Source organism: Aspergillus karnatakaensis (assembly GCF_047715665.1).
Source record: "Aspergillus karnatakaensis strain CBS 102800 unplaced genomic scaffold BJY04scaffold_24, whole genome shotgun sequence".
Taxonomy (NCBI): domain Eukaryota; kingdom Fungi; phylum Ascomycota; class Eurotiomycetes; order Eurotiales; family Aspergillaceae; genus Aspergillus; species Aspergillus karnatakaensis.
Window position 1 is genome coordinate 154284 of NW_027395736.1, and position 23167 is coordinate 177450.

Consider the following 23167-nt stretch of genomic DNA (forward strand, 5'->3'; position numbering starts at 1 on the left):
CGCCCGTTCACGTTTTGTACCTGGACCGGTAACTATCCGCTACCTACGGATTATTCAGCCCTTTCGGAACTGTTTTTCGGAAGCTCTCGGACGCGACGAACTACACGAACGGGCTATACTTCATTAGATCGGCCCTATGCTAATGACTGGCGGTCTTTCTTGTAAGATACATGTCTAATTCACAAAGTGATCCCCTTTGGTATCCTCACAAACTCCCGCTGTGCATAAGGTATTGAAACAACCACCCAAAATGTCCCGAAAACGCCGTGCTTTCATAACGTCATGAAATAAAGATACGTACCAAGGAGCAGCGGAGGGTCCTGGTAAAGGTAAAGGCGAGAAGCTGACGGAGAGTGGCGTTGTCATCACCGGTTGATATGACTGTAGTGTCCAGGAACCCTGCGCCGACATTTGTCACAATCTGCGCGGTAACCCATGGAGAAGCCCAGTTTTTTGAAGGGACTGGTGTTCGGAGACTGCTCCGTATTTCGCTGGTTTGGTAGATCAAGAGATGATAACCGTTTCCGCATGTCAGCGGCCTCGACTTCCACAGCGGTCGAATTCAGCGACGGATAGTGCTCTAGAGGAGAAGCGTTGAATGTCATTTCCGTGTCCCCAGACGTCTCCTTCCTCACCATTGGGTCTCCATTGTCGCTCACAGGGCTCGGAAGGCGCGAATTACACCACGGAATCTCTCGGCGTATCTCAGGGGCGGCCCCAGAGTGAATAGCCAACGGTATCGACTGCGTTGACTGAAGGAAATCTGGAAGGAGGCGACGGGCTTTGGAGGAGTCGTAGGTGGTATTGCGTATAGCTGGCGAAAAGTATCGTTGATCTGTGTCAGACCCGGAGATAACTGTATCTATGTCCATCGACATGTCCGAATCGAGTTCCGGTGTATGAGAGGGTTGCAGGAGCCGTCGAGCGCCCATCGCGGTCGGTCCGGAAAATGACGTGGTGAAGATAGTTTCATCATCAGAGGATTCAACGGGTGTCAACGCGGAGAGCGAGCTGTGTAAGTGTTGTCCAACCAGGCTTGAGCGCTGACTGTGTTTCGGAGGGCTGCGCAGAGGTAGCGGACGGTGTTTCTATAAATTTACTAGTCAGCTATGATGTTCATGGGTGTCGATTTGGGACAACGAAGAGCGAACCTTCGTCTCTCGGATTAATTCTTCATTGTAAAATGGTATGTCTTCTTGTTCCCTTTGCCGCTTTGAGGGTTGGCATGATATGGGGCTTTGTAAGTTGAAATGGTTGGTGGTAGGCGCTGAGAGCACCGGCCATGACAGGTCGCGATCCATCAGGAAATGTGCTCAGGAGAAGACGATGGCGTCAGAAGAGCAGCCCAAGAGCACCAAAGTGACCACAGTCCACAGTAACAATATGAGCGTTGATTTATTCGAAACTCATTGCCAATCTTCAGACAGATTGGTGTGGTCTGGGGTTGAAGCTCGACAGATGGGGCCTAAAGGACCTCGAGGCTCTTGCTAAGTTGCTACTCCAGAAATGGTAGGTCCGCTTTTTCATATAGCGCCATCCAAATACGGTCTAGTGCTGTTACAGCCTACTGGGACTGTCTCGCTAGTCTAAACCTAAATGGAGAGAGAACTATAGGTCACAAGTGGTGGTTGATCATTCTCATTCTCTCTCTGGGCAGATCTATATATTCTTCTAGCACTTTCTATATTATCTAGTAGCTCTAGCAAATGTAGTGTCAATAATCAAACATCAAAACCTAGGGGACAACAGAAACTATTCAAAAGGCGAACCTTTGTTTTGCCTCAGACCGAGCACTGTGGGTTGTTGTAGTTCCAATCAAACACACTGAAAAGGGTCCAGAGATGGATGGCAGCACTAAGGACAACGAAAAGGTGAAATATTTGGTGTGATGCTCCCCAAATATCGAATTTCTCAGGTATCCAGTACTCGGGAAAATGGGTCTACACGAGCAAGCAACAATTAGCCCCCCGTAGAATCCCCTCTCCTCAGGCCCAGTTGATCAGCTTACCGCATAGAAAAATACACCTGCAATCAGTGCCAGGCCTTCGAGAAGATAATAGCCAAAGCCCGTCTGTTGGGTTAGATGATCATATGGAATGACGTAGGTAGCGTGGATGACGGGCAATAGTCCTGAGACGGCAGTCGCAACAAATGTGGAGAGACGGAGTGTCCTCCATCGGCCACTCTGAAATCGGGGATTGAGTACGATAAATGTGGACAAAGAACCCAATACGCCAATCTATAACACATCATCTCGTTAACAGGTTTTTCATGAATCAGCAATGCACTGGCGAACGGAAGCCTACCATAGTCCAATAAATTTTCTGCAAGCCTGGCTCGCAATAGAATGAGACGTAAATCCCCGAAATGAAAGACCCAACGGTCTGGATCAGGATAGCCACATAGTCGAAGCGGACCCAAAGACCCGAATACGCCTCTGAATGGCAGAGAAGGGTGTGGTAGAGGGATGAGATCCCAAAGCAGATGACCGAGGTAGTCAGGTAGACATGGAATGCTAGTTGATCCACCAGAGAGGCATTAGGGTACCGGTCACGGAAGTACAGGTGGAGGAATCCATTGCTGGCGAGGGCGATTGCTGCTGGTATTAGGTGAGAATAAATGTTAACGGTCTCGTTGTGAACAAATCGCCAGCTGTTGAAGCACTTCTTGACGGATCCGTAGACAGGACGATAGCCAATGCGAACGAATGAGTTGTCGGAGTACCATGACGGTATCTCCTTTGCCTTCAGCAGGCAATACTTGGTATTCAGCTGCTTGACGGTTGGGCGCTTGGGGAATCTACCCCGTTTCCCGTCTCGGGACAAAGGCAACCGTTCATACAGTGTCATAATATCGAAGATCGAGAGCGAGAGCGTGGTGTATTTATATGGGAAGGGATCGAACAAGAAGGCGAGGAAAAGAGAAGGATCAAAGGGATGAGACATGCAAAGACAACCTCCTTAGTACAGCTTTGCCTTTGCTTGTTTAATCAAATACACGCCATGTTGTTGTACATTTCCTTCTTCCCCATCATAAAGATATCCGATGGAGCATGGAAGTCACTCCGGGATCCTCGGAGAAGAAAACTCGGGGGCTCGGAATCATTTTGTCAGCTACTTATCAAGTTATCAACTAGTTCAATTGGATCTGCACCTCGTGCGTCTTTTATTGGCCTGCACAAGTTCTTCAAGTCAAGCTATGAGAAATTGCTCACCTGCGACTTTTATCTACTCCATACTCCCTCTGAAAACGAGCTGGTCTAGACTACATCCATACTCTCTCCGTACCTATATCTCCGCCACCAACTCCTCCACCCTCTTCATCCGCCTTCCATTATTCTCTCCCACGTCCAACGACACCAGAATCCGACTAACGCAATTGTACCCAGCAATCGTCGCCGTCAACTCCACAATCTCCCTGTCCGACAACCCAGCTTGAGCCAGTAATACGAAAGCCTCATCCTCAACAGCAACTGTCTTCGTCATCTGGTCGGTGTACAAGAGTACCGCTCGCTGCACGGCATTCAAACGAGAGCCCACCCAGGCTCTATTTCCGACATGGGTTCTATTTTCACCAGCGCTCACTGGAAGCGAGAAACATTCCTCTAGCGCTTCCGGGCTCACGGCTGCCTTCAGTGCTAGGGGTGCATGGATATTCCATTCGTAGACCGCTTGGTTGAGAATTGCGACTCGGCAGATGGCTAGTTCGAGCAGTCCAGGGCTGATGATTGTTTGTGTGCGCAATGCTCCGACAAAGCTGTTATACCCATCGGCCACTGGGGGTGCATGTAGCAAGGTAAGGTCCAAAGGGATAAGGGGACGCGGGGTTCTCCTTGCTGCGATTCGAGCGTAGATGTCTGCTGATTCGGGAGAACCCTCTGGAGGGGCTGATGGGGCGTAAGGGAGGCGCATTGTTGAGGATGTAGTGAGGGTCGATAATGTAGGATAGTGGGAGTAGATCGTTGCACAGCGAGACTTGGTTCTAATCAATTCGCAGCAAGTTTACTACACAACAGATAAGTAATCGATTAGCATACGAGCTCAGGACGCTCGACTCGTTTGGCAGGTAGAGTCATACACAGCCGTTTTTCAGAGAGATGCGGGTTCGCCAACATCATGCCACGGCGTTTGCCCGAGGGTAGGGTTTCCTACGGGCAACCGCCGCTACCCCGAAAACCTTTGGTCATTAAAAAATGACTGGTATACATTGAGCTAAATCTATTAATTATTCAGTCGGCTCAAACTGCTAAAGCAGGGGATATGATCTGAACTGCCTATGGGCCGCCCAGAAGCGAACCGTAGCTACCCATGGCCAGGCTCAATCTTAGGGCTTCGACTACCACCAGATAGACGATACACTTCCTTGAAGCAAGCTTAGTCGCTCGTGACGACATGACAGTCTTGCACAAATAGGTACTCATGTCAACCAACCACTGTGCAGCGTCAGACTATGGGCGGGCACATTCCGTATCAAGGGTTCATATACTTTACGGGGATTGACCGAAGCCATACCCCAGGAAAGAACTAAGTCCCACAGGGAGAGGTTGCGGGGAAATTATGTCCCAGTTTCTTGTAGGTATTGAAGTAGGCTAACAGTCAAAATCTTTATAAAATGCTCTTGTGCCATCTTGGTACAGGCTGTATCATTTTGCACCCCTACCCTTCGACTTCGGTACTCATTCCACCATGCATCTTCACCATCTCCTAACAGGCTCTTATACCAACACGAGCCTTTTTCTTCTAGCATTTGACACATTAGCACAGACTTTGACTATAAATTCCACAATCCCAGGTTTTGGTCTACACCAATATGTGACAAGCAATGCAGCCAAAGACCGCATCTACGCCACGACCATGAGCGAGCCTCCCCGGTTATTCTCATGGAGCGTTGAGAAAAACTTTCAATTTATGCATCTTGAAACGACGAATATCAGTAACTGGCACCCTACCAGGTTGCTGACATACTCAAAGCGTCGTCCTCATGCTATATCTCTGGCGATGGCAAATACACGTATAGCGCCGGCGGTCCGTCTGGCCAAATCCATGCTCTGGATAACGACGGCGGTATTGGACAGTTGACTGATGAATTATACTTTATTCCGGAGGAGGATATCCCGAGTGTCGACAAAACTCGTGCTGCAGTTGTAAGCATATCGATTTCATCCCTGATCAAGTGCCCGTTCATCATTAATACCTAACCTCGATCAGCTATGGGGTGGTCACTCATTTGACGTGAATAAAAATAGCAAGGGCTTTATTCCTCATCTGTGAGACAATGCTCAGAGAAGCTAGGTGCTGCGCTGACCAAGATAAGCGGTATGAACTCTATCTTCATGTATGATGTTGCAGACAACGGCACTGCTCGCCTTCAGTCTATCAACCTTAGCCCGACGGCGGGTGATGGACCGCGCAATTCCTATCCTAGCAAGGATGGAAGTCTTCTATACGTCGTGAGTGGATGTATCTACCTTGGTGGTAATCATGAGACACTGACATTTTTAGATAACTGAGCATAGTAAGTAGCCCAGCATTACTGACAGGCCAATATATTCTTGTGGTCGATTACTTAACAAGCATGATCTTTAGCCCAATGGCTCGACGTCTACGAAATTTGCGAGACCTACCTCAAGCATGTACAACGCGCCAGTGCTATCCCCGACGGTCCGTATATATGCAATCCAATACCTGAAAGAATGTCGTAAAAACAGAAGAACTAACAAGACAGCAGCTGTCCGCAACCAATACACTTTCCGCAGCAACACTGTTCAACCGTCTCGCAATGGCAAGTATCTCTTCACATCCACCCGCAGTTGGAACAATACCGAGATGAACGGCTACGTCGCAGCCTTCGCACTAGACCGCCGTGGATATCTCAAGAGCACAAAAGCAGTGACATTCTACGAGGCGCCTGTGACTCTTGGGTCCGCTGGGGGTCTGCGCGTTGCGCCTTGGGAAGATCAAACAAACGCCGATGAACGAGGATTGACGGACTATATGTATCTTAGTGATACCTCAGAGGGGTGGATGTTCATCTTGGGTTGGACGCCGGCGAAGAAGAAGTTGGAATTGGTTGCATCTTTGCTGTATCCGAATGCAGCGCCGTATGAGGCTACTTGGTTGGACTAGAGGGTCTAGAAGTGCTATACATGTTTTGATGGCGATGCCTTTCAGCTACGCAGTTCCGACAGCCGATCCAACTCTGGGCCACACGAAGCTGGGGACGTACGTGTGAGAGGTATTTAATCAGGGCAAGACTTCTTTGCCGTTCCAGTCCCAGCATCTCCCTCGTCCCTCATCAGCGCCGTTTCCCATTCCACTTAAGAACTTCAAAAGTCGAGAAGCAGACTCCTCCGGCTGCAGCATCGTCCTTCCATCCCAATAGTCGCGCGTAAAGTCTGTTTTCACAGTCCCCGGGTGTAGAGCAACCGCCAGAGCACGCTCCTTGCTTCGAGACTGTAGATGCAGATCAAAAGTCTTCGCTAGCTGGTAGACTGAGGCTTTACTCGCACGGTAAGAGTACCATCCGCCTGATGAATTATCTGAAATAGACCCGACTCTAGCGGCCATCATCGCATAGATTGCGTGCGAAGGTAAACGGAACTGCGTGTCATCTGCTTCAGACGGTTCCCGTTTCTCGTCTTCAAAGGGCGGTGATGATCTATTTGGTAAAAACGATGATAGATGCTTCATCAGCAGGAGAGGTCCAAGAGCATTGACCTTGAAACTATCCAAAACCTTCTGAGCGTCAATCTGGGCTGGTGACTTCTCGACATGAAGAATTCCAGGAACGGTGATCGCTATTCGAAGATAAGTATCTGGGTAGGTATCACGAATCTTGGAAGCCATATCAGAGACGGTTTCCTCATCTGTACATGATCAGCGAGAGGATAACTATCTAAATCAATGAAGAGGTATACCAGTTACGTCTACTCTAAGGACATTGAGCCTCTTCTCTGCGTCTTGCGCTTCACTGCTTTCCTCCAGTAAGCGATCGCGTAGTCGGCCACATTCGTTCCGTGCAGTTGCGATGATAGGTAGGTTTGTAAGGGCGAGCAGCTGCTGCGCGATGGCAAAGCCCAGACCCCTGGAAGCGGGAGTTACAACGGCAAAGCCAGAACGTAGAGGCATTATCGGTCTATTGCTCAGGTTGGGAGGCTTGGGTGGTGTGGTGTTGAAGGAGGGAGATCTCGGTATGACATCATCATGGTTGCTGTCAAGGACAACATTGAACATAGGTAGCAGTTATTGAATGCAGGAATAAACTAAAGATATAATTTGGAAAGGTGCTGAGCAGGGTCCAGCAGTAGTGTTGCATCCTAGAGTGTCGCACTAACACGAGCTAACTAAGTGGGGGTGATGCTTTGTTCATGGTCATGACTGTTTGGACTCTACCATCTAACTTTACAAATGCAATGGAGAGCTACATTTTGAGGCTTCCTGACGAGCTTCTTGAAGGCATCTTTAGGTCAGCATGTTATACCAGCCCCGACAATCCAAACTACCGCTTCATCAACCCAACCGCGGCATCAGCTGCGCTTTGCCTAGTTTGTCGTCGTTTCTATCACATCGCCCTCCCACATCTATATGCGGAATTCTGTGTTGACTATGATTTTGAAGACTACGCAAGAAAGGGGGAGGCAAAGGATCCAGATAGAGTACACAGCAGTTGTGCCCAGAGTCCTTCTTTGTGGCCACTGTGCCGGCGTCTCGCACTCCACTGCAACGATGAGCTTTCCGATAACGAGACACTCGAAGTCTTATTAGATCTTACCAAGTGGTTCTCCAACACCCAAACATTTTTTCTGTCTAATCTGGGGAGGTTAGATGGTCCATGGTCCATCCTTCGGTCCGCGTTGATGAATTTCTCAGCCCTGATCGAATTGGACGTTAGTGGTGAACATACGTACGATATGGAACTTGGAAAAGTAATCGAGACGCTAGGGGACATTCGGTCATCACAAATTCAAACTCTAAAGCTCGGCGGAGTATCTTTGGATGAGAATACCTCCGTCTCGAAAAGGCTGTTAAGAGTATGTCCCTTACATATTGAGATTGCAGTCCCACTAACCACGACATAGACGCTGGCTGGAACTGCCTCCTTCACGACACTAGAGCTTCGTAGGTTTCTACAAACGCCGGAAATACTGGAGCACCTCGTCAAGTGGCCGGCGTCACTAGAGACGTTTAAACTGGACTACACATATGGAGTGTGGCACCGTGTCAATAGGCGATACAATGACTGGAGTCTAAGTACTCTACAGCCAATCCTTGCCATACACCAAACCACCTTGCGGTACATCAGTATCTCCCACATTGATAAGGGAGGCCTGTCTGGCTTTGATATGCGAGACTTTCCAAAACTGCAAGAACTCCGGCTCTCAGAGGCAACTACAAGCCGTGGCTCTAGGAATCCTATTGCCGAAGCCCACCTGATACCCAATCTACTTGCTCCGCGGCTTTCTGTCTTCCACTGGGACATGACGCTCGAGGTTGATAGTCACATGGAGACGATTCAAGATTTTGCACAGGGAGAAGAAGACTTCCTTCGGGCTTTTGCTAGGGAGGCCATCAAAGCAAAGTGTCCACTAAGGTTGCTCAAAATCACTTACACACCCGAAGGTATAGGCTTGGACCCTAATTCCAAGTATCCGTGGGACCGCTTGGACACACTTGACCGTGAATTCCAGCCATCAGGTGTAAGGCTGCACTATAATACTCCGACCATCAGCCGTGAGGAGTACCTGGTCGGCTTGGAGCGGCTGAGGAAAAGACTGGATAACTCAGCGCGTCATTATCAGCATACTCATTAAGGTTGACCAGCATGAACAGCATGTTGGTTGGGAATGTGCAAAGCATCGTAAAGAAGGGCCATTCCATAAAGATATATACTTATCGCTGTACTATTTACACACTATACGAAGCCGTAAATGATAGCCTCTATTATAGAATAATTCTTAGCACATGTCTCCCTAATACCTGTATCGTCCTCCCCCATATCTTCCTCCTCCATACCCTCCAAGCCCGCCCCCTCCCCAGCCGCCACGTCCACCGCGTCCATACCGTGGAGGCCCACAGCCCATGCCACCCATACCCATACCACCCATATGTCCCATGCGTCCCATACCACCCACCGGCATACTGTAAAAGACCGGCTGAGGGTGAGCCATGATGGCCGGGCCCATCATAGGATGTCGCCGCCTGGGGAAACTGAAACAGAGACCCATTGTTTGTGTGGATAGATCGTAGATAGAGCAGTGAGGAAGATGAAGCCGGTGGTTATTGATTCGTAGGCCAAGGTCGACGTGTAAGAGACTTCGCGGACTTAGGCTGCGGAGTACAGTAGATGGATTTTATTCAGCAGTAATGAATAGTAATAGCGGATATTTCAAACTAAACCCTGGGAGCTGAGTCGTAACTAAAGTATATATAGGTAGGTAGAAGGTCGGAGTGGCCAATACATAGTCGTGGCGTCATATCCCTAACCCTGGAAATATGCAGGGCCTCCCGAGGTCTCTCTTCCTCATGGCATACCGGGCAATTGGATTGAAACTGAAGTATCGATGTTATTGTCAAAGACTGTAATAATTGTAAGGGGTTACTGAAGTTGGATCCAGTACTAGTCTATGGTAAACCCTAGGCCAACCCTGAGATTGGAAACAGATTCGATGAACGCTCGGCAGGTTATTAGTTGCGAAGCGTGCCTAAATAGAGGTGCTTAGCAATGTAACCCCTTACAAATTTCCGGAAATATAATATTAGCCCTTACATGGTGTCTATAAGCCTCCTCAGACATTGCTTGAGTTCCTCGTGAAGTACTTCCAGCGATACTATGCAGAGACAAATATATATTTCAGAGTCATATAGGGCTGTTTATTTGGCATCTTTGAGACGCTATTCCACAGCACCAAACACAAACTGAATGCTAAAAGCTAGTAGTAAAACCTCTCACATCAGACTAAGACAAATAACAAACAGGCCATACAGGTTTGACTCTCACCGCACATGGTCATGCTAAGAGGATGTTGAATAGCGGGCTCTTTTATACGGGTACCATACGGTACTATACCTGCCCATAAGTTACTAGATAGTAAGCTGTGGCTGGAATGCCCAATTTTACAATGTGCGAGAGCTGATTTGTTGCTTATGCCACGAGCTGCAGAGGACCCACCAGATATGCATTTTTTGCCCGTTATGATCACCGATTTCGCTTCTCAAAAAAAAGTGGCACGGCGGAGGCCGAGGCGTCCAAGCTGTTCTTCTCTTCTACAACACTCTGGCAACTCTTGATATTTATCTTATACACTTCTTCTTCTCACCTGGAATTGGCTTTGTGCTGTCCTGTTGTTTGCAGAATTAATTGGTCTTTATACCTAAAACTTTCATCTCTTTGCTATCTTATTTTACCCCACCTTGACTATACCTGCTGAGCTTTAATCGAGCTTCACTCACAATAATGCCTCTTGTCAACACCACAGAAGTCAGCGAAGACACTCGCGGTGAGAATTCATTCAATCACTGATATCTCATCCTACTAATTGAGTGTTGTCAAGTCCTCGGCTACGACCCCCTGCTCTCTCCTCAGTTCCTTCAGTCCGAGATCCCATCTGTGAGTCATACCTCAAAAAACCCTCCATCTTAAATAATTTCATGAATTGCTTTAGTCGAGGGCTACGGATGCTAATGCGAGATGAGTAGCCCGCCCATGCCATCGCTACCGTCCGCTCCGGCCGTAACCAGGCTATCGAGATCATCGAGCAGCGCGATGACCGCCTCCTAGTCATCGTCGGCCCTTGCTCCATCCACGATCCCGAGACTGCCCTAGAGTATGCCACACGCCTCAAGGAACTCGCAGAGCGCCTCTCCTCTGACCTCTGCATCATCATGCGCGCCTACCTCGAAAAGCCCCGCACAACAGTCGGCTGGAAGGGCCTGATCAACGACCCCGATATTGACGAGTCTTACAACATCAACAAGGGTCTCCGCGTCTCCCGTAAACTCTACGCCGACCTCACAGGCATGGGCATTCCCATTGCCAGCGAGATGCTCGACACCATCTCCCCCCAGTACCTCGCTGATCTGATCTCCCTCGGCGCCATCGGAGCCCGCACTACTGAGTCCCAACTGCACCGCGAGCTTGCCTCCGGTCTCTCCTTCCCCATCGGCTACAAGAACGGTACAGACGGAAACCTGACCGTCGCCATTGACGCCATCGGCGCCGCCGCCCACCCCCACCGCTTCCTTGGTGTCACCAAGCAAGGTCTCGCCGCCATTACCAAGACCTCCGGTAACGAGCACGGCTTCGTCATTCTTCGCGGTGGAAACAAGGGCACAAACTACGACCGCGAGAGCATCCAGGGCGCCCGCGAGTCTCTGCGCGGCAAGAAGCAGCGCGAGGTCGTGATGGTCGATTGCTCGCACGGAAACTCCAAGAAGAACCACCGCAACCAGCCTCTCGTCGCCAAGGAGGTCGGCGATCAACTCCGCGAGGGTCAGGACGCCATCATCGGTGTCATGATCGAGTCAAACATCAACGAGGGTAACCAGAAGGTTCCCGCCGAGGGTCCCTCTGGACTCGCCAAGGGTGTCAGTATCACTGATGCCTGCATCGACTGGGAAACCACCGTCACCACATTGGAAGATCTTGCTGATGCGGTCCGCGCCAGGCGCGAGGCCGTCAAGTCAAAAGGCGCCAACGGAGCATCTGCTTAAGTCGGATTCTTCAATGGTTCCTAGATAGTAATTTCGGGGTTTCTTCTCTTTCGTCTTGACATAATTTGAATTAGATACCAGAGCCAGAGTGTTTAGCATGATTGCATGACCTGCATGTATTTCGGTGTCTGTGATGCCGCAAAAGTTTGGACGATTTCGGCTCAATACATACATACATAGCTTCATCTTGATTCTTGTACACAGAGTAAACCGAGGAAAGCCCCCTCGGCGCTTTCTCTCAGTCTGAATACGATGAACCCAATCACAGGGCCTAAATCAATTGGTCCAGGAACCAATTATTTTGTTGTTTGAACGACCGAGTTGATCAATTACGGAGACAAGACTCACACTGACTCACCGCCTCCCCCTCCAATAAATCATAAAAGTGAACTGGCAGGCGGTGAGAAGCACCACAGCCGAGTGGAGAAAACAATGCCAAGATTTCACCCGCCCACCCAAATTTTTGCGAGCATATCGCCGTTTTTCAACACCTCTTCGACCAACTGCGTTGCGAAAGATCAGGCCCATTTTTTGCACGCCCCGGTTCAGAGAGGGTTGTTGTCTGTGTTGTATCGGCGCATCGCTTATACACAAGGAAATAGAAAAGGTTATATAGAGCGGGATGGATGATATCGAGGTATGTATTGGAAATTGAGTTTGAGGACGAAATTCTCTCTATTCCTCGAGACTCGGCGATTGACGGTCTTCTTTTCCTTACAGGAGCGGCTTCGAAGTCATGCACAGGCCTTTGATGGCTTGCTGTCGCTGATTCCGGCGAAGTTTTACTACGGTGAAGATGGCACTGTATGTTCTTCCCTCCTTTCTGCGCTGCGAAAATCCCGGCTTTCCCTTGGCTTGTCGCCCACCACCACCATCGCTCATGTACATGATATTGACTCCAATATCTGCATAGGATCAATGGAAACGGAAAAAGCAGACAAAGGAAGAGGCTCGTGAAGCGAAGCGAGCAAAATTGGATCCCGATTCTGCCAAAACAGCCAAAGACGTAATGGACGAGAAGGCGCGCAAGCGGAAGCGGGAAGAACAACAGGACGATGCAGAGTCGTCTGATGATGCCGAGTTGGGCTCAGAATTGCCCAAGGAAGGGCTGAAAAGAGGCGATGCGACCACCAAGAAGCAGAAACAGACCGATCCCTCCACAAATTCGGACGATGCTGCTGGCAAGAAAGCAGAAGAAGCCGAAGCCCGTAAGAAGCTAAAGGAAGAGAAAAAGTCACAAAAGAAACAGAATCAAAAAGAAAAGAAGAAGGCCAAGGATGCCGCTAAGAAAGCGAAGCAAGAAGATAAGAAAGCCGAAGAGGCCAAAAATGCTGCACCTACCAAGTCAAAGACTGCTAGCAGCGAGGCTGAGAATGCTCAAGATTCAGACGCTGAAGATGATCTTGATGAGGTTGATGGCGATGAAAATCCTGTTGCCGAAGGCCTTTCTTTTGAGTTCAACGAAGACCACTCTACATCCTCAGCTCCAGACTCCCCAGGGTTCGACACATCAAATCCCCAATCTGGCTCCTCTTCAATATCTTCAATTGTCCCACCCTCCGCCCCCACCGACACCACAAAAGCCTCCTCAGAACCCAAGCCACTCAAGTCCACACCTGAACAACTGCGCCAACGGTTGCAGAAGCGCCTAGACGAAATGCGAGCAGCCCGTCAAGCTGATGGCCTTAACGGCAAGCCAGCGCGCAACCGACAAGAGCTTATCGAAGCGCGGCGCCAAAAGGCCGAGCAGCGCAAAGCACACAAGAAAGAGCTCCGTCAGAAGGCCAGAGAGGAAGAGCAACGAGCTAAAGATGATGCAATGACCCGTCGATTCTCTCCTGGTGGCTCTGGCTCCCTTCTCGCATCACCACGGTCTCCCGCCGACTCCGTCGGCTCAGGCAACTATGCCTTCGGCCGCGTCATGTTCTCCGATGGTCAAATCGCCGACCCGACCCTCACTGACCTGCGTGAGAAGCCCAAGACCAGCGGTCCCCGCGATCCCGCGTCAGCACTCAAGGCCGCCGAGGCCAAGAAAGCCCGACTTGCAGGTCTAGACGAGGAGAAGCGCGCAGACATCGAAGAGAAGGACATGTGGCTGAATGCCAAAAAGCGCGCCCACGGCGAGCGAGTCCGTGACGACACCTCCCTCCTTAAAAAAGCCCTCAAGCGCAAGGAGTCCGCTAAGAAGCGCTCCGAGCGGGACTGGAAGGACCGCATCGACACTGTGAAGAAGGGTCAGGACATGAGACAGCAGAAGCGCGAGGATAACCTCCGCAAGCGCCGAGAGGAGAAGGGCAACAAGGGCGGAAAAAAGGCTGGTGGCGGTGCGAAGAGCAAACCTCGTCCTGGGTTTGAGGGGAGCTTCAAGGCGAAGGTGGGAGGTGGAAAGAAGAAATAAAAGTTGATTGTAGGTTCGGGTGTGAAGCTTGTATCTAATGATGAATGTGTATACCTCTTATCTGTCCGGAAGGAAGTACCCATGGTCTTTCTGTTTCTTCACCTTTTCTTCACCTTGCGATCCATTTCAGGCAAGCTGTTCTTCCGACCTCGGGACAATTGATGCTGAGCTTTAACTGAACAAAAGTTTGGGATCGTCCTGGGAGACTGGTGTTTTGGTTTTGCTTTCTTCTTATTATTTACATATGGGGGCTTCTGTCATTTTGTGAACATATGCATTGGTAGCGATTTGTTGATATAGTTCTACAATAAAGGTTCTTCTCTTGACCTGTCTATAGTCTTTTAAAAGTATGTGGGCTGCAAATGATGGTTGTATACTATCCCTAAGTGATAACTGCATATGACGATTCATGCGCATGCAACAACGGCCATCAATAATCTCGTATACATTCAACAAACGAAAGATCAGCTCAATTGACTCCCTGGACGATATTAAAAACACAAATCTCTTCTAACATCACGGATACAGAAAAGGCAGTCGGAGCGGAAGGTATGAGAAGCACCAGTCCGTCGAGTACATGGTAGCAAGGGACAAAGATGGTAGGCGGAGGGGTAGTTTATGTACAAAGTGGTAAACGAAAAAGAAGTCTTTGGGTGCGGGATCATCCCGCTGGGTTATTTGATCGCTTTTGTCTTAACGGATTTTCTCCATGATATCATCCTATAAAACAGGCGTCCTAGTTTATCGGTAGGGAGCATCGGCTCTAGCGGCAGCAGCGATTTCGGGCTCCCACTTGTCACCGTTGGCGAGGAGCTTCTCCTTGTTGTAGAGCAGTTCTTCACGGGTCTCGGTGGCATATTCAGCGTTGGCAGCTAGGTGGTACGTCAGTGATTGTTCGCATATAAGTCAATAATAAGGTAGAGAGAAAGAAGAAAAAAACATACTCTCAACAATAGCATCGACGGGGCAGCTCTCCTGGCAGTAGCCACAATAGATACACTTGGTCATATCAATGTCATATCGCGTCGTCCGGCGACTTCCGTCCACACGCTCTTCGGCTTCGATGGTGATTGCCTGGGCAGGGCAGATGGCCTCGCAGAGCTTGCACGCAATGCAGCGCTCCTCGCCAGTAGGGTAACGACGGAGGGCGTGTTCGCCACGGAATCGGGGTGAGATTGGGCCCTTCTCGAAAGGGTAAAAGATTGTGTAACTGTGTTGGATCGCGTTAATGGTTGTTCACCTTGAGCACTTGGAATACCATGCGCAGAGCCCAATTGTGTTGCAGCTTGTCGCAAGCCTATTTTCCAATGCATCCATCTCCGCATCGCGAGGGAGACTTACGGTGGTCGGAAGAACTGCTCCAAAACAACGTACATGCCCCGGAAGATCTCTGCCATGAGGAAGTACTTGCTAGCCTTGTCCAAGGAAGACTCGGGGTCCTGGTCCCATCGCTTGGGAGGAGCAAGGCGGAAACCGGGCTGGGGGGGTCCAACTGGCGTGGCAGCTCGGGGCACAGAGGAAGAGAAGTTTGCGGTGGAAATGAAGGAAGACGGAGCCACGACGGAGGGAACAGGCCGACGGTAGGCGAGTAACCTCGCGGCGGATCTGGAGGAAGCCATCTCGGGATGGGCAGGGCGTAGATGGACGCAGAGAGGAGTGAGGGGGAGGTCAATGGGGGGAGGAGGGGGTCGAACTGGAGCAGCTGGGAGGATCTCAAAGGTCGGTGGTTGCTAGAGTGGTTTTGCAGGCGGCTTAGGTCATTGCTTTCTGCCGGCCGTTGATTGGGTGGCCGAAGGGATTTTGCTTTCCCCGAAGCCGCAACGCCAAATTCAGGTTCATCTCTCCGGCTAACAGACAAAGCTCCCATCAATCCCCTTTGCTCCCCTTTCTCCATTATTCTGTCGAGGTAAACGGAAGCTCTATCTGTTTGTGCTTCCCATTGATTGCATCTAATCTATCTTTAGGCTATTTTCACCCGCGTCCTCTCCTCACACCGTCATCATGTTCCGTTCCGCTATTGTCCGCTCATTGAGGGCCTCTGTTCCCCGTGCCACCAAGCCCCAGGCTGCTTTCCAGATCCGTAGCTCTCCTGTTGCTCGCCCTGCCCAGATTGCTCCTCGCTTCGCTTTCCAGGCTGTCCGCTTTTACTCCGCCCCTGCCGGCCTCAGCAAGGATGAGGTCGAGGGCCGGATAGTCAACCTGCTGAAGAACTTCGATAAGGTGCGTCTACTGCACCGTCCAGATATCGCGTTAGCGATTGACTATGTACAAGGACTGATATGCTGACATTTGTGTTTCACTCTCGTAGGTCTCCGATGCTACCAAGGTGCGTCGCAATATTCTACAGATATCCGGATTACAATGACTCTAATGTGACGGACGAACAGATTAACGGCGCCTCCCACTTCTCGAACGATCTTGGACTCGACAGCTTGGATACCGTTGAGGTCGTTATGGCTATTGAAGAGGTACGGCGCAACTTGAGCCTATTCCGCAATGACGCATCGATATTGACTTCATCATAGGAATTCAGCATTGAGATCCCCGACAAGGAGGCCGACGCCATCCTCAGTGGTATGTTTAGAGCCTTCATAGCTTAACATATCATACTAATAGTGTTCTGCTACAGTTGACAAGGCTGTTGAGTACATCATTGCTCAGCCCGATGGTAAGAGCCGTTCCTTTTTCTGCGTCGCTTGACGAAGCTAACGGCAGCTAGCTCACTAATTAATTGCTTAATTGAGGATATGAGGAAGGCTGTCGAAGGGGCTAGATAGAAAAGAAGGGGAGGTCTAGCGTGCATCTATGCAGGGCTCTTTAGAGTGGGAGTATCTGGGTAGTGCGGCGCTAATTTGTATGCTGATACATGCCTTTATATCGTGTATATCACTTTCAATGCAGTTTTGATCCATTTGGAGCTTGGCTTAAATGGGGGCGATGGGGATGCAATCGATCGGATTCTGAGCGCTCTAGCCAGGGTATACCTAGCATGTCAACACGACAGGGACCACGCGACATTCTACTCTCTACGGGGACACTCGATATTGTAATACAAGAGGAGTTCAGCTAGCCATATAAAAAGATCAAGGTGCCAAGTTTCAGATGGTGATGAGCTTCGTCATTCGAGACACTAATAAACGCGCGTTAGAGCCAGATAGCCTGACTGTACCGAGCCTCTCACAGGTCGCTGCTCACGAAGTCTGTACCTATAAGCTGCTCATCCTATCAAATACCACAGGTACGTGTTCCCTGAAAGGGAACTCGACTCCCAGTGCCCCTCTGGCGTCAGCTCAACTCGTATCGTTGTTGGGTCTGCTGGTGATGAGAACTGCTCTAGCTTCGGGCGGATCTTTTTTGTCTCCTTCTCACTCCTCTTTCGGCCTGCACCTCAGCCTCCCCTATAACCAACTCCACCCCCTCCATCGCTGTCCTACCGATAACTACCTCTCGACTTCCCAACGGTGACACGCAGCTCCTTACTGACGGCAATTCGGTGCACCGTATTCGCAATAGTGGCATACGCACCAGCTTGACCACCGTCCGCAACCTTAACCCTCCCTCTACACCCCGCCCACGACACTTCCCTCGACAATCCCAATGGCCTCAGCCGGGGGCTTGACTCGCCGGAGAGGCGGCGGTCGAGCTGCTGGCCCAGAAGAAGCTGAAGACAGTCGAGTCTCCTCTCCAGTCTCCCGAAATGGCTCCGCGATGGACAACCGCATCCCCGAGACGTCATTTACAAACTCAGAAAACGGACACAAGATCGCTTTCGATCCCCGGGATATCAGTGAGACAGAGGAGCGAAGCAAGCAGCCAAAACTTACTCTTATGGAAGAGGTGCTTTTGCTCGGGTTGAAGGATAAGCAGGTCTGTTCTGGGCCCTCTTTGCGCGGCAGCCTGTCGCACTTGCAGGTGAATTATGGCTGACAAGTGCATGAAAACATTACAGGGCTACTTGTCTTTTTGGAACGAGAATATCTCCTACGCACTACGGGGATGCATCGTCATCGAGTTGGCCCTCCGCGGTCGGGTCAGCATGCAAAAGGACTCTTCTCGACGACGATTTCCCCTGGCCGATCGGGTGATTGAGGTCATCGATGACACACTGACTGGAGAAGTCTTGCTGGACGAGGCCTTGAAGATGATGAAGTCGAGTGAGAAGATGAGTGTGAACTCCTGGATTGACCTGATGAGTGGTACGTACAACCCGGCCAAACGCCCGACGGTGCGCTAATCGCAATGCACATCTAATAGGCGAGACCTGGAATTTGATGAAAATTGGATATCAGTTGAAACAAGTGCGTGAGCGCCTCGCCAAAGGTCTTGTGGACAAAGGCATTCTCCGAACCGAAAAACGCAATTTCCTCCTCTTCGATATGGCAACGCATCCCGTCGCCGACGGCGGCGCCAAAGAAGATCTCAACCGCCGAGTACGCAACATCTGTAGCAGTCGCACCGTGATCCTCCCAGCGAACCAATGGCTCCCCGAGGATTCCGACTTCCGCTACCTGCGCACCATCACCATGGTGTGTGCCGCCTACGCAGCAAATGTACTAGAGAACGCGCTCGTCACAATGAGCCATGAGGCTCGGGAAAGGGCTTTCGCACAGGTGGACGAATTACTCGCTGAGTACTCACAGTGGCCGTTTGCGCGACGCCCTGGCGGCTCCCAGGCGATTGGGGCCAATCTGGCCCAAGCCATCAACGACGAAGTAAACAAAGGCAAGGACAAGGAGCTTCAACTCGAGGTACGCCCGCGCATGCACCACGGCTTTTTTAGATCTCCATGCTAACTATCCCCTCAGGTTGTGGCGGCCTGTCTGAGCGTTTTCACTAGACTTGATTCCCTCCTCTGAGTTTTTCTTCTTCCGTACTTGTACTTTTTCTTCCCCTTTTGCTCCCATCTATTGCCAATTATCCTATATTCTCTCCGTCCATAGTCTTGTCCTTGAGCCCCATTCATCCACCATCCATCAACTCAAAAATTGTTCCTGCCTGCTACGGGAGGACATCTCTTCCGTTGTTCCATATGAAATAGTCGGCGTACGAAGGGTTTACTGGAAGTTTGTTCAAGTTGGGCCGCTCCAAAGGACAGTGTTTCATAAGAATATCCGCTAGCGCAGAGCGAGTAAATGTATTACTGAGTGAGAATTGAATTGTTTTCTTTCTTCCTTTTCTGTGACTTTTGACTACTTGCTTGGGTTTGTCTTGGTGTCATTTGGTTAGGCTGGGTACGGTTTGGCTTGAAGTGACTTGTCATTATATTCACCATCTACGATGCTTTGAGGCGCTTGGGGATATAATATATTGCAAATTACCAATCCAAGCCTTTTTAGATATATCACAATCAGAAGAAAGTTGGAAGGGAAGGTGCCAAGGTTGTCTACCCGAATCTTGGGACACCACCCCCCTGCCGCAAATGTCCGGAGTACAATATGGTTACCGTCGATTTGTTCAGCTACTAAAGATTATTCGTGATAACCTTCCAGTAATATCCTCCTCTAAAACCAAGACTATCATATCGTTGATGGGGCCGAAAGGAGCTGGCGCAGATTTCTAGTGCTCTTCTGATTTGTAGGGCTAGCTGAAATGTAATCATATCCAGATAAGGGAGGCCTGATACGATGAGGCGCTGCTATTCTTCTGATGGCTTACATGATGCGGGCACTAATTAGTTCGTGAGGATTAAGAAAAACAAGGTATATAGTCTAAATGGATTGAGAGAAGGCGCCTTGAGCAATGCTAGGATACAGTCGTTTGCGAGTATCAACGGAATGATGTAAACAGCGCACATAAGAACGTAGAAAGAAAACCGAGTGAGACGGACAGATCAATTGACCTTTAAAACAATCACCCCACCCTGTCGCTCAACACTGCCAACTGCCTTGTCCGAAGCCAAGTATTCCGCGCCGTTGACAAGATCAACCACAGTCGAGGGCCGTCCGGTAACAGCGCCATCCTCGACCATGCCCGCAATCAAAGCTAAAGTCTTGCCGTCTGGCTCGACGTGCACGACCCGCGCGTGAGATAGGCCATCCGTCCTCTTTGAATCAATGTTCACCACGGGGTTGGCATCGGCTGCTGAAAGAATAGCACCACCCTCCTTGATAATAGCCGGATTATTAGCTTGGTGGAGAAGGTGGTCGCCTGTACAGTCGAGGACAACGTCAACGGGATCCCACTTGTGGTTTCGGAAAATGGCCGTAAGGTCAAAGTCTTTGGGAGTAGGATCGGGAATCACAATGATCTCGTCAACTTGTGATACACTATTGATGGCTTTTGCGGCGTCATGGGAGCTGCAAGTGGCGCAAATCCAGGGAAAGTGATCGGGGAAAAGAGCTCTAGATCGCAAAAGATGTAGGGCTTGGGTGCCAACGTCACTGCGGTGGGCGTTTGTGATAAGCACGCGCAAGTTCTTGCGGCCGTTTTCATTGGCCTTTGTAGGGTCGATACCGGCATACTTAAAGAGAGCCTGCCACGCTGTGAGGGCAGGCAAAGGGAGTGTGGCTGTTTCCGCGGCGGTAATATTCTGAGGTTTGCGTGCAAGTTGATCCTCCGTCGCGAGCACATAGTCGGCTGCAGCGCCATCTTGCGAGTAGTCTACCAACCCGAACACAGCCTCGTCCACTTTGAATTTTGGGCCGCCAGGCTTTTCGTAGTCTTGAGTGGGTGTGCTAATGACTGTGCCGCAGAAACTGTGCACTGGGACTTGCGGAATAAATTTGGATGGGTTGAGGTCTCTAGCGAGTTTGAGTTCGTCGTGTGAAAAGGCCGCGGTTTGAACCTTAGTCAAATATTGACATGGTGATGGCTTCGGGGTAGGAAAATCTGTGTCTAAAACAACCTCCGAGTCAACTCGGCGGTCGTCCTGTGAAGGGCTGCCTTGGACCTCTGTAGAAGCAGGGCACCAGTATAGCGCCCGCATCGTCTCTGGGACAAAAGTTTGTTCATCCATCGTTGTAGAGCGTCGCTTAGCTGGTTTCATTATCGCTTAATGTTTTTGCTGATTGCTGCTCAAGTCCAGTGCGTGCGCGTGTCGGTAATGTATGAGAGGGTCGAGATGAAAGTTCTAATAAAGACGATATGCATTTTCTGATTTATTTTCTGATCATCGAACGTTTGGTCTCACAAGATGTAATATGAAGTGCTGTTGGGGTTCGCCACATCGAAACGTTGTATTGACGTAAGACATTTGACGGATCACCAGCCGAGTCCACAACTACCCATACTGTGGAACTGAACAAACCAAGAAGAAAGCTATAGTCAGTCGTTACGAACAAGGTACTTGTTGTCGACCAGGCTCACGGAGAAAAGCTCCCGTTGTCGCTTGCTCTGATCTGATCAAGCACGTCGTAAACCTCCCTCGGCTGCTCGAACACTGTCCAGATATGCTTTGGAACATCCTTAAAGGCCGTCGCGAATCTGATTGGCGAATTTTGCTCTTCCATGTGAGGCACGTCCATGACCTTTCTGATGAGAATTGCGTGTATCCAATCAGGATGTCGCTTGTAGATTTCCGCGTACGCTTCGGGGTCCGTCTGGGTGGAGTCTCCGATGCAGAGCGCTCGACGATGCGGGAACCATCGCCGGATCTTCCTGATGCGGTCCACTTTGTATTCCATTGTGTTGACTGTAAATGACTTCACTAATTCGCTAATATCTAGCCAGGAGGAATCTCGAAGAATAATAGTCCCTGGGCGGAAATGGTCATGGATGAAGCCCCGTAGAAATGGATACAGATTGTAGGGCGATGCGGAAAGGTAAAACCATGCGGGCTCGAAATGCCTTTCGATCCGCGAATAAAGTTGAGGCATGCCCGCAATAGGCTTTGGTACTTCTGCGAAAGTTGTACGGAGTATCCCTGTGGTATCCGATGTCTTGGTGTATTTGATAGTGTCGTCGATGTCGGATACAATCAGCCAACCTTCCGGACCGGCGAAGGTTGTTTCCATCGATGCCCTATCCCTTATACCTCGAGTATGAGACTTTAAGCGCGCGCCGTCGGCAATATGGCGGACGGCAGTGTTCACCACTTGCGATACAATACCATTCTCGCGTGTAGGTCCAATCTCATGGATCTGAGTGGTGTGGTTGGGAAGAGGCAGTTCCAGCAGCATCGAGTGACCTGCCACGACATGGTATAAGAAGGGCTGTAGGCGTTGTGCGATCCGGTGCCTAATTTCCTTTTCTGTGCCCATCGCTCCATCAAGCCCGATCAGATCCGCTATAACTGCAACAAATTTGCTGATGTCTCGTCGGCTATCCTTTCGGAAGACGCAGGCCACAACCTCAACTCGCCAGGAATGAGGTTCTCCAGACACATGTGAGGCCGGATGCCGATAAGCGGTGTTATCCAACAGCCACACTGTATGCTGCTGGAGATCTGTAACTTGCGAAGGCTGCCTCAGGACCGTGGATGAGACGATGCGTATCATGCTGGCGTACCGTTTCCAAGAGTCCGAAAGGCGCTTTAAAGTCGGTGGGACAGTAGAGTCCTTTGTCTGGGCAACGGGGGAACCCATGTTTTATACCTAGTGCGACGGCTGACTAGCCTTCAGCCTCTGCCTAGTATGATTGACAAATACCCCGCAAAGCGAATCACATAGAGATCGAGGGTTGGCGTAGATTATCGAGCGATCGAATGGGTGGGTCAAGTCAGAAGTATGAAATGGTTTCAGCCTCCAAAACTCCATGTCGATGGCCCCCTGGATGTTATACTTATACAACACCCAAAACCTAGGGCGAACTGCTCGGCTGATTTCCATAGATTCACATCACGACAAGTGACGAGCCACAGGGCAGTGAATTCTGCGTGCCAGACACAGCCATTTTTTGAGTCACTGTTTCTACACCCATGGAGTCAGCTGGACCAGGGCAGAAGGCTGAACCCTTGAGATGAAAATCGGTGCATGGGACCTGATTTGTTCATTGGCGCCTAGGTGAACGGGTGTCAGCCTAGCGATGCTTGTGACCCTATCAGAATCAGCAGTCCATCCCAGAGCGCCTGATTATTGTATACGACATCCATAAGAGTACATAACCTTTTTAGCAAGGTCAGTCG

At 50.1% G+C, this 23167-nt stretch overlaps 12 protein-coding genes across 12 annotated transcripts; 6 read left to right on the forward strand and 6 right to left on the reverse strand.

Annotated features, from left to right (window-relative positions):
* Positions 1-144: 144 nt before the first annotated feature.
* Positions 145-1471, reverse strand: BJY04DRAFT_188863 (uncharacterized protein). The gene is made up of 2 exons (XM_073711295.1): positions 1152-1471; positions 145-1088 (listed from the first exon to the last, which is right to left on the reverse strand). The coding sequence occupies exons 1-2, from the start codon at positions 1299-1301 to the stop codon at positions 366-368; spliced, it is 873 nt and encodes a 290-aa protein (XP_073571228.1). The 5' UTR covers positions 1302-1471; the 3' UTR covers positions 145-365.
* Positions 1472-1762: 291 nt separating this feature from the next.
* On the reverse strand, positions 1763-3040 carry BJY04DRAFT_188864 (hemolysin III family protein). The gene is made up of 3 exons (XM_073711296.1): positions 2307-3040; positions 2009-2239; positions 1763-1940 (listed from the first exon to the last, which is right to left on the reverse strand). Exons 1-3 carry the CDS (start codon positions 2943-2945, stop codon positions 1782-1784), a joined length of 1029 nt encoding a protein of 342 aa, XP_073571229.1. The 5' UTR covers positions 2946-3040; the 3' UTR covers positions 1763-1781.
* Positions 3041-3203: 163 nt separating this feature from the next.
* On the reverse strand, positions 3204-4050 carry BJY04DRAFT_188865 (carboxymuconolactone decarboxylase family protein). The gene has a single exon (XM_073711297.1). The coding sequence runs from the start codon at positions 3909-3911 to the stop codon at positions 3288-3290; it is 624 nt and encodes a 207-aa protein (XP_073571230.1). The 5' UTR covers positions 3912-4050; the 3' UTR covers positions 3204-3287.
* Positions 4051-4685: 635 nt separating this feature from the next.
* On the forward strand, positions 4686-6125 carry BJY04DRAFT_218233 (lactonase family protein; the record flags this gene model as incomplete). The annotated part of the gene is made up of 7 exons (XM_073716269.1): positions 4686-4932; positions 4971-5143; positions 5208-5266; positions 5314-5449; positions 5502-5514; positions 5586-5660; positions 5728-6125. The coding sequence occupies 7 exons, from the start codon at positions 4686-4688 to the stop codon at positions 6123-6125; spliced, it is 1101 nt and encodes a 366-aa protein (XP_073571231.1).
* A 117-nt stretch (positions 6126-6242) lies between these two features.
* On the reverse strand, positions 6243-7127 carry BJY04DRAFT_218234 (uncharacterized protein; the record flags this gene model as incomplete). Its single annotated transcript, XM_073716270.1, has 2 exons — positions 6243-6865; positions 6917-7127. The coding sequence occupies 2 exons, from the start codon at positions 7125-7127 to the stop codon at positions 6243-6245; spliced, it is 834 nt and encodes a 277-aa protein (XP_073571232.1).
* Positions 7128-7411: 284 nt separating this feature from the next.
* BJY04DRAFT_218235 (uncharacterized protein) lies at positions 7412-8809 on the forward strand (the record flags this gene model as incomplete). The annotated part of the gene is made up of 2 exons (XM_073716271.1): positions 7412-8029; positions 8078-8809. 2 exons carry the CDS (start codon positions 7412-7414, stop codon positions 8807-8809), a joined length of 1350 nt encoding a protein of 449 aa, XP_073571233.1.
* A 1403-nt stretch (positions 8810-10212) lies between these two features.
* On the forward strand, positions 10213-11980 carry BJY04DRAFT_188868 (3-deoxy-7-phosphoheptulonate synthase). The gene is made up of 3 exons (XM_073711298.1): positions 10213-10495; positions 10550-10605; positions 10695-11980. Exons 1-3 carry the CDS (start codon positions 10453-10455, stop codon positions 11706-11708), a joined length of 1113 nt encoding a protein of 370 aa, XP_073571234.1. The 5' UTR covers positions 10213-10452; the 3' UTR covers positions 11709-11980.
* A 223-nt stretch (positions 11981-12203) lies between these two features.
* BJY04DRAFT_188872 (putative 60S ribosome biogenesis protein Rrp14) lies at positions 12204-14433 on the forward strand. The gene is made up of 3 exons (XM_073711299.1): positions 12204-12345; positions 12429-12512; positions 12622-14433. Exons 1-3 carry the CDS (start codon positions 12331-12333, stop codon positions 14104-14106), a joined length of 1584 nt encoding a protein of 527 aa, XP_073571235.1. The 5' UTR covers positions 12204-12330; the 3' UTR covers positions 14107-14433.
* Positions 14434-14461: 28 nt separating this feature from the next.
* On the reverse strand, positions 14462-15824 carry BJY04DRAFT_188875 (NuoI/complex I 23 kDa subunit family protein). Its single transcript, XM_073711300.1, has 3 exons — positions 15448-15824; positions 15051-15316; positions 14462-14978 (listed from the first exon to the last, which is right to left on the reverse strand). Exons 1-3 carry the CDS (start codon positions 15723-15725, stop codon positions 14848-14850), a joined length of 675 nt encoding a protein of 224 aa, XP_073571236.1. The 5' UTR covers positions 15726-15824; the 3' UTR covers positions 14462-14847.
* A 131-nt stretch (positions 15825-15955) lies between these two features.
* acpA (acyl carrier protein) lies at positions 15956-17199 on the forward strand. Its single transcript, XM_073711301.1, has 7 exons — positions 15956-16012; positions 16071-16326; positions 16415-16432; positions 16494-16574; positions 16632-16680; positions 16736-16774; positions 16826-17199. Exons 2-7 carry the CDS (start codon positions 16108-16110, stop codon positions 16831-16833), a joined length of 414 nt encoding a protein of 137 aa, XP_073571237.1. The 5' UTR covers positions 15956-16012; positions 16071-16107; the 3' UTR covers positions 16834-17199.
* Positions 17111-19386, forward strand: BJY04DRAFT_188879 (GOLPH3/VPS74 family protein). Its single transcript, XM_073711302.1, has 5 exons — positions 17111-17194; positions 17255-17973; positions 18056-18302; positions 18361-18854; positions 18912-19386. The coding sequence occupies exons 2-5, from the start codon at positions 17704-17706 to the stop codon at positions 18960-18962; spliced, it is 1062 nt and encodes a 353-aa protein (XP_073571238.1). The 5' UTR covers positions 17111-17194; positions 17255-17703; the 3' UTR covers positions 18963-19386.
* A 550-nt stretch (positions 19387-19936) lies between these two features.
* Positions 19937-22628, reverse strand: BJY04DRAFT_207525 (uncharacterized protein; the record flags this gene model as incomplete). The annotated part of the gene is made up of 2 exons (XM_073713865.1): positions 19937-21076; positions 21507-22628. The coding sequence occupies 2 exons, from the start codon at positions 22626-22628 to the stop codon at positions 19937-19939; spliced, it is 2262 nt and encodes a 753-aa protein (XP_073571239.1).
* Between the last annotated feature and the right edge of the window lie 539 nt (positions 22629-23167).

Bases quoted from the DNA above. Each gene is read 5' to 3' on its own strand.
- BJY04DRAFT_188863 (XM_073711295.1), bottom strand. From the start codon at position 1,301: ATGGATCGCGACCTGTCATGGCCGGTGCTCTCAGCGCCTACCACCAAC. The intron at 1,089-1,151 runs GTTCGCTCTTCG...GTAAATTTATAG, and splicing joins AATTAATCCGAGAGACGAAG to AAACACCGTCCGCTACCTCT.
- BJY04DRAFT_188864 (XM_073711296.1), bottom strand. From the start codon at position 2,945: ATGTCTCATCCCTTTGATCCTTCTCTTTTCCTCGCCTTCTTGTTCGAT. The intron at 2,240-2,306 runs GTAGGCTTCCGT...GATGTGTTATAG, and splicing joins AGAAAATTTATTGGACTATG to ATTGGCGTATTGGGTTCTTT. The intron at 1,941-2,008 runs GTAAGCTGATCA...TTGCTCGTGTAG, and splicing joins CAGGTGTATTTTTCTATGCG to ACCCATTTTCCCGAGTACTG.
- BJY04DRAFT_188865 (XM_073711297.1), bottom strand. From the start codon at position 3,911: ATGCGCCTCCCTTACGCCCCATCAGCCCCTCCAGAGGGTTCTCCCGAA.
- BJY04DRAFT_188868 (XM_073711298.1), top strand. From the start codon at position 10,453: ATGCCTCTTGTCAACACCACAGAAGTCAGCGAAGACACTCGCG. The intron at 10,496-10,549 runs GTGAGAATTCAT...AGTGTTGTCAAG, and splicing joins AGTCAGCGAAGACACTCGCG to TCCTCGGCTACGACCCCCTG. The intron at 10,606-10,694 runs GTGAGTCATACC...CGAGATGAGTAG, and splicing joins TTCAGTCCGAGATCCCATCT to CCCGCCCATGCCATCGCTAC.
- BJY04DRAFT_188872 (XM_073711299.1), top strand. The intron at 12,513-12,621 runs GTATGTTCTTCC...ATATCTGCATAG, and splicing joins ACTACGGTGAAGATGGCACT to GATCAATGGAAACGGAAAAA.
- BJY04DRAFT_188875 (XM_073711300.1), bottom strand. From the start codon at position 15,725: ATGGCTTCCTCCAGATCCGCCGCGAGGTTACTCGCCTACCGTCGGCCT. The intron at 15,317-15,447 runs GTAAGTCTCCCT...GATCCAACACAG, and splicing joins GAGCAGTTCTTCCGACCACC to TTACACAATCTTTTACCCTT. The intron at 14,979-15,050 runs GTATGTTTTTTT...CGTACCACCTAG, and splicing joins CGTCGATGCTATTGTTGAGA to CTGCCAACGCTGAATATGCC.
- acpA (XM_073711301.1), top strand. From the start codon at position 16,108: ATGTTCCGTTCCGCTATTGTCCGCTCATTGAGGGCCTCTGTTCCCCGT. The intron at 16,575-16,631 runs GTACGGCGCAAC...ACTTCATCATAG, and splicing joins TCGTTATGGCTATTGAAGAG to GAATTCAGCATTGAGATCCC. The intron at 16,681-16,735 runs GTATGTTTAGAG...GTTCTGCTACAG, and splicing joins GGCCGACGCCATCCTCAGTG to TTGACAAGGCTGTTGAGTAC.
- BJY04DRAFT_188879 (XM_073711302.1), top strand. From the start codon at position 17,704: ATGGCCTCAGCCGGGGGCTTGACTCGCCGGAGAGGCGGCGGTCGAGCT. The intron at 17,974-18,055 runs GTCTGTTCTGGG...AAAACATTACAG, and splicing joins TCGGGTTGAAGGATAAGCAG to GGCTACTTGTCTTTTTGGAA. The intron at 18,303-18,360 runs GTACGTACAACC...CACATCTAATAG, and splicing joins CTGGATTGACCTGATGAGTG to GCGAGACCTGGAATTTGATG.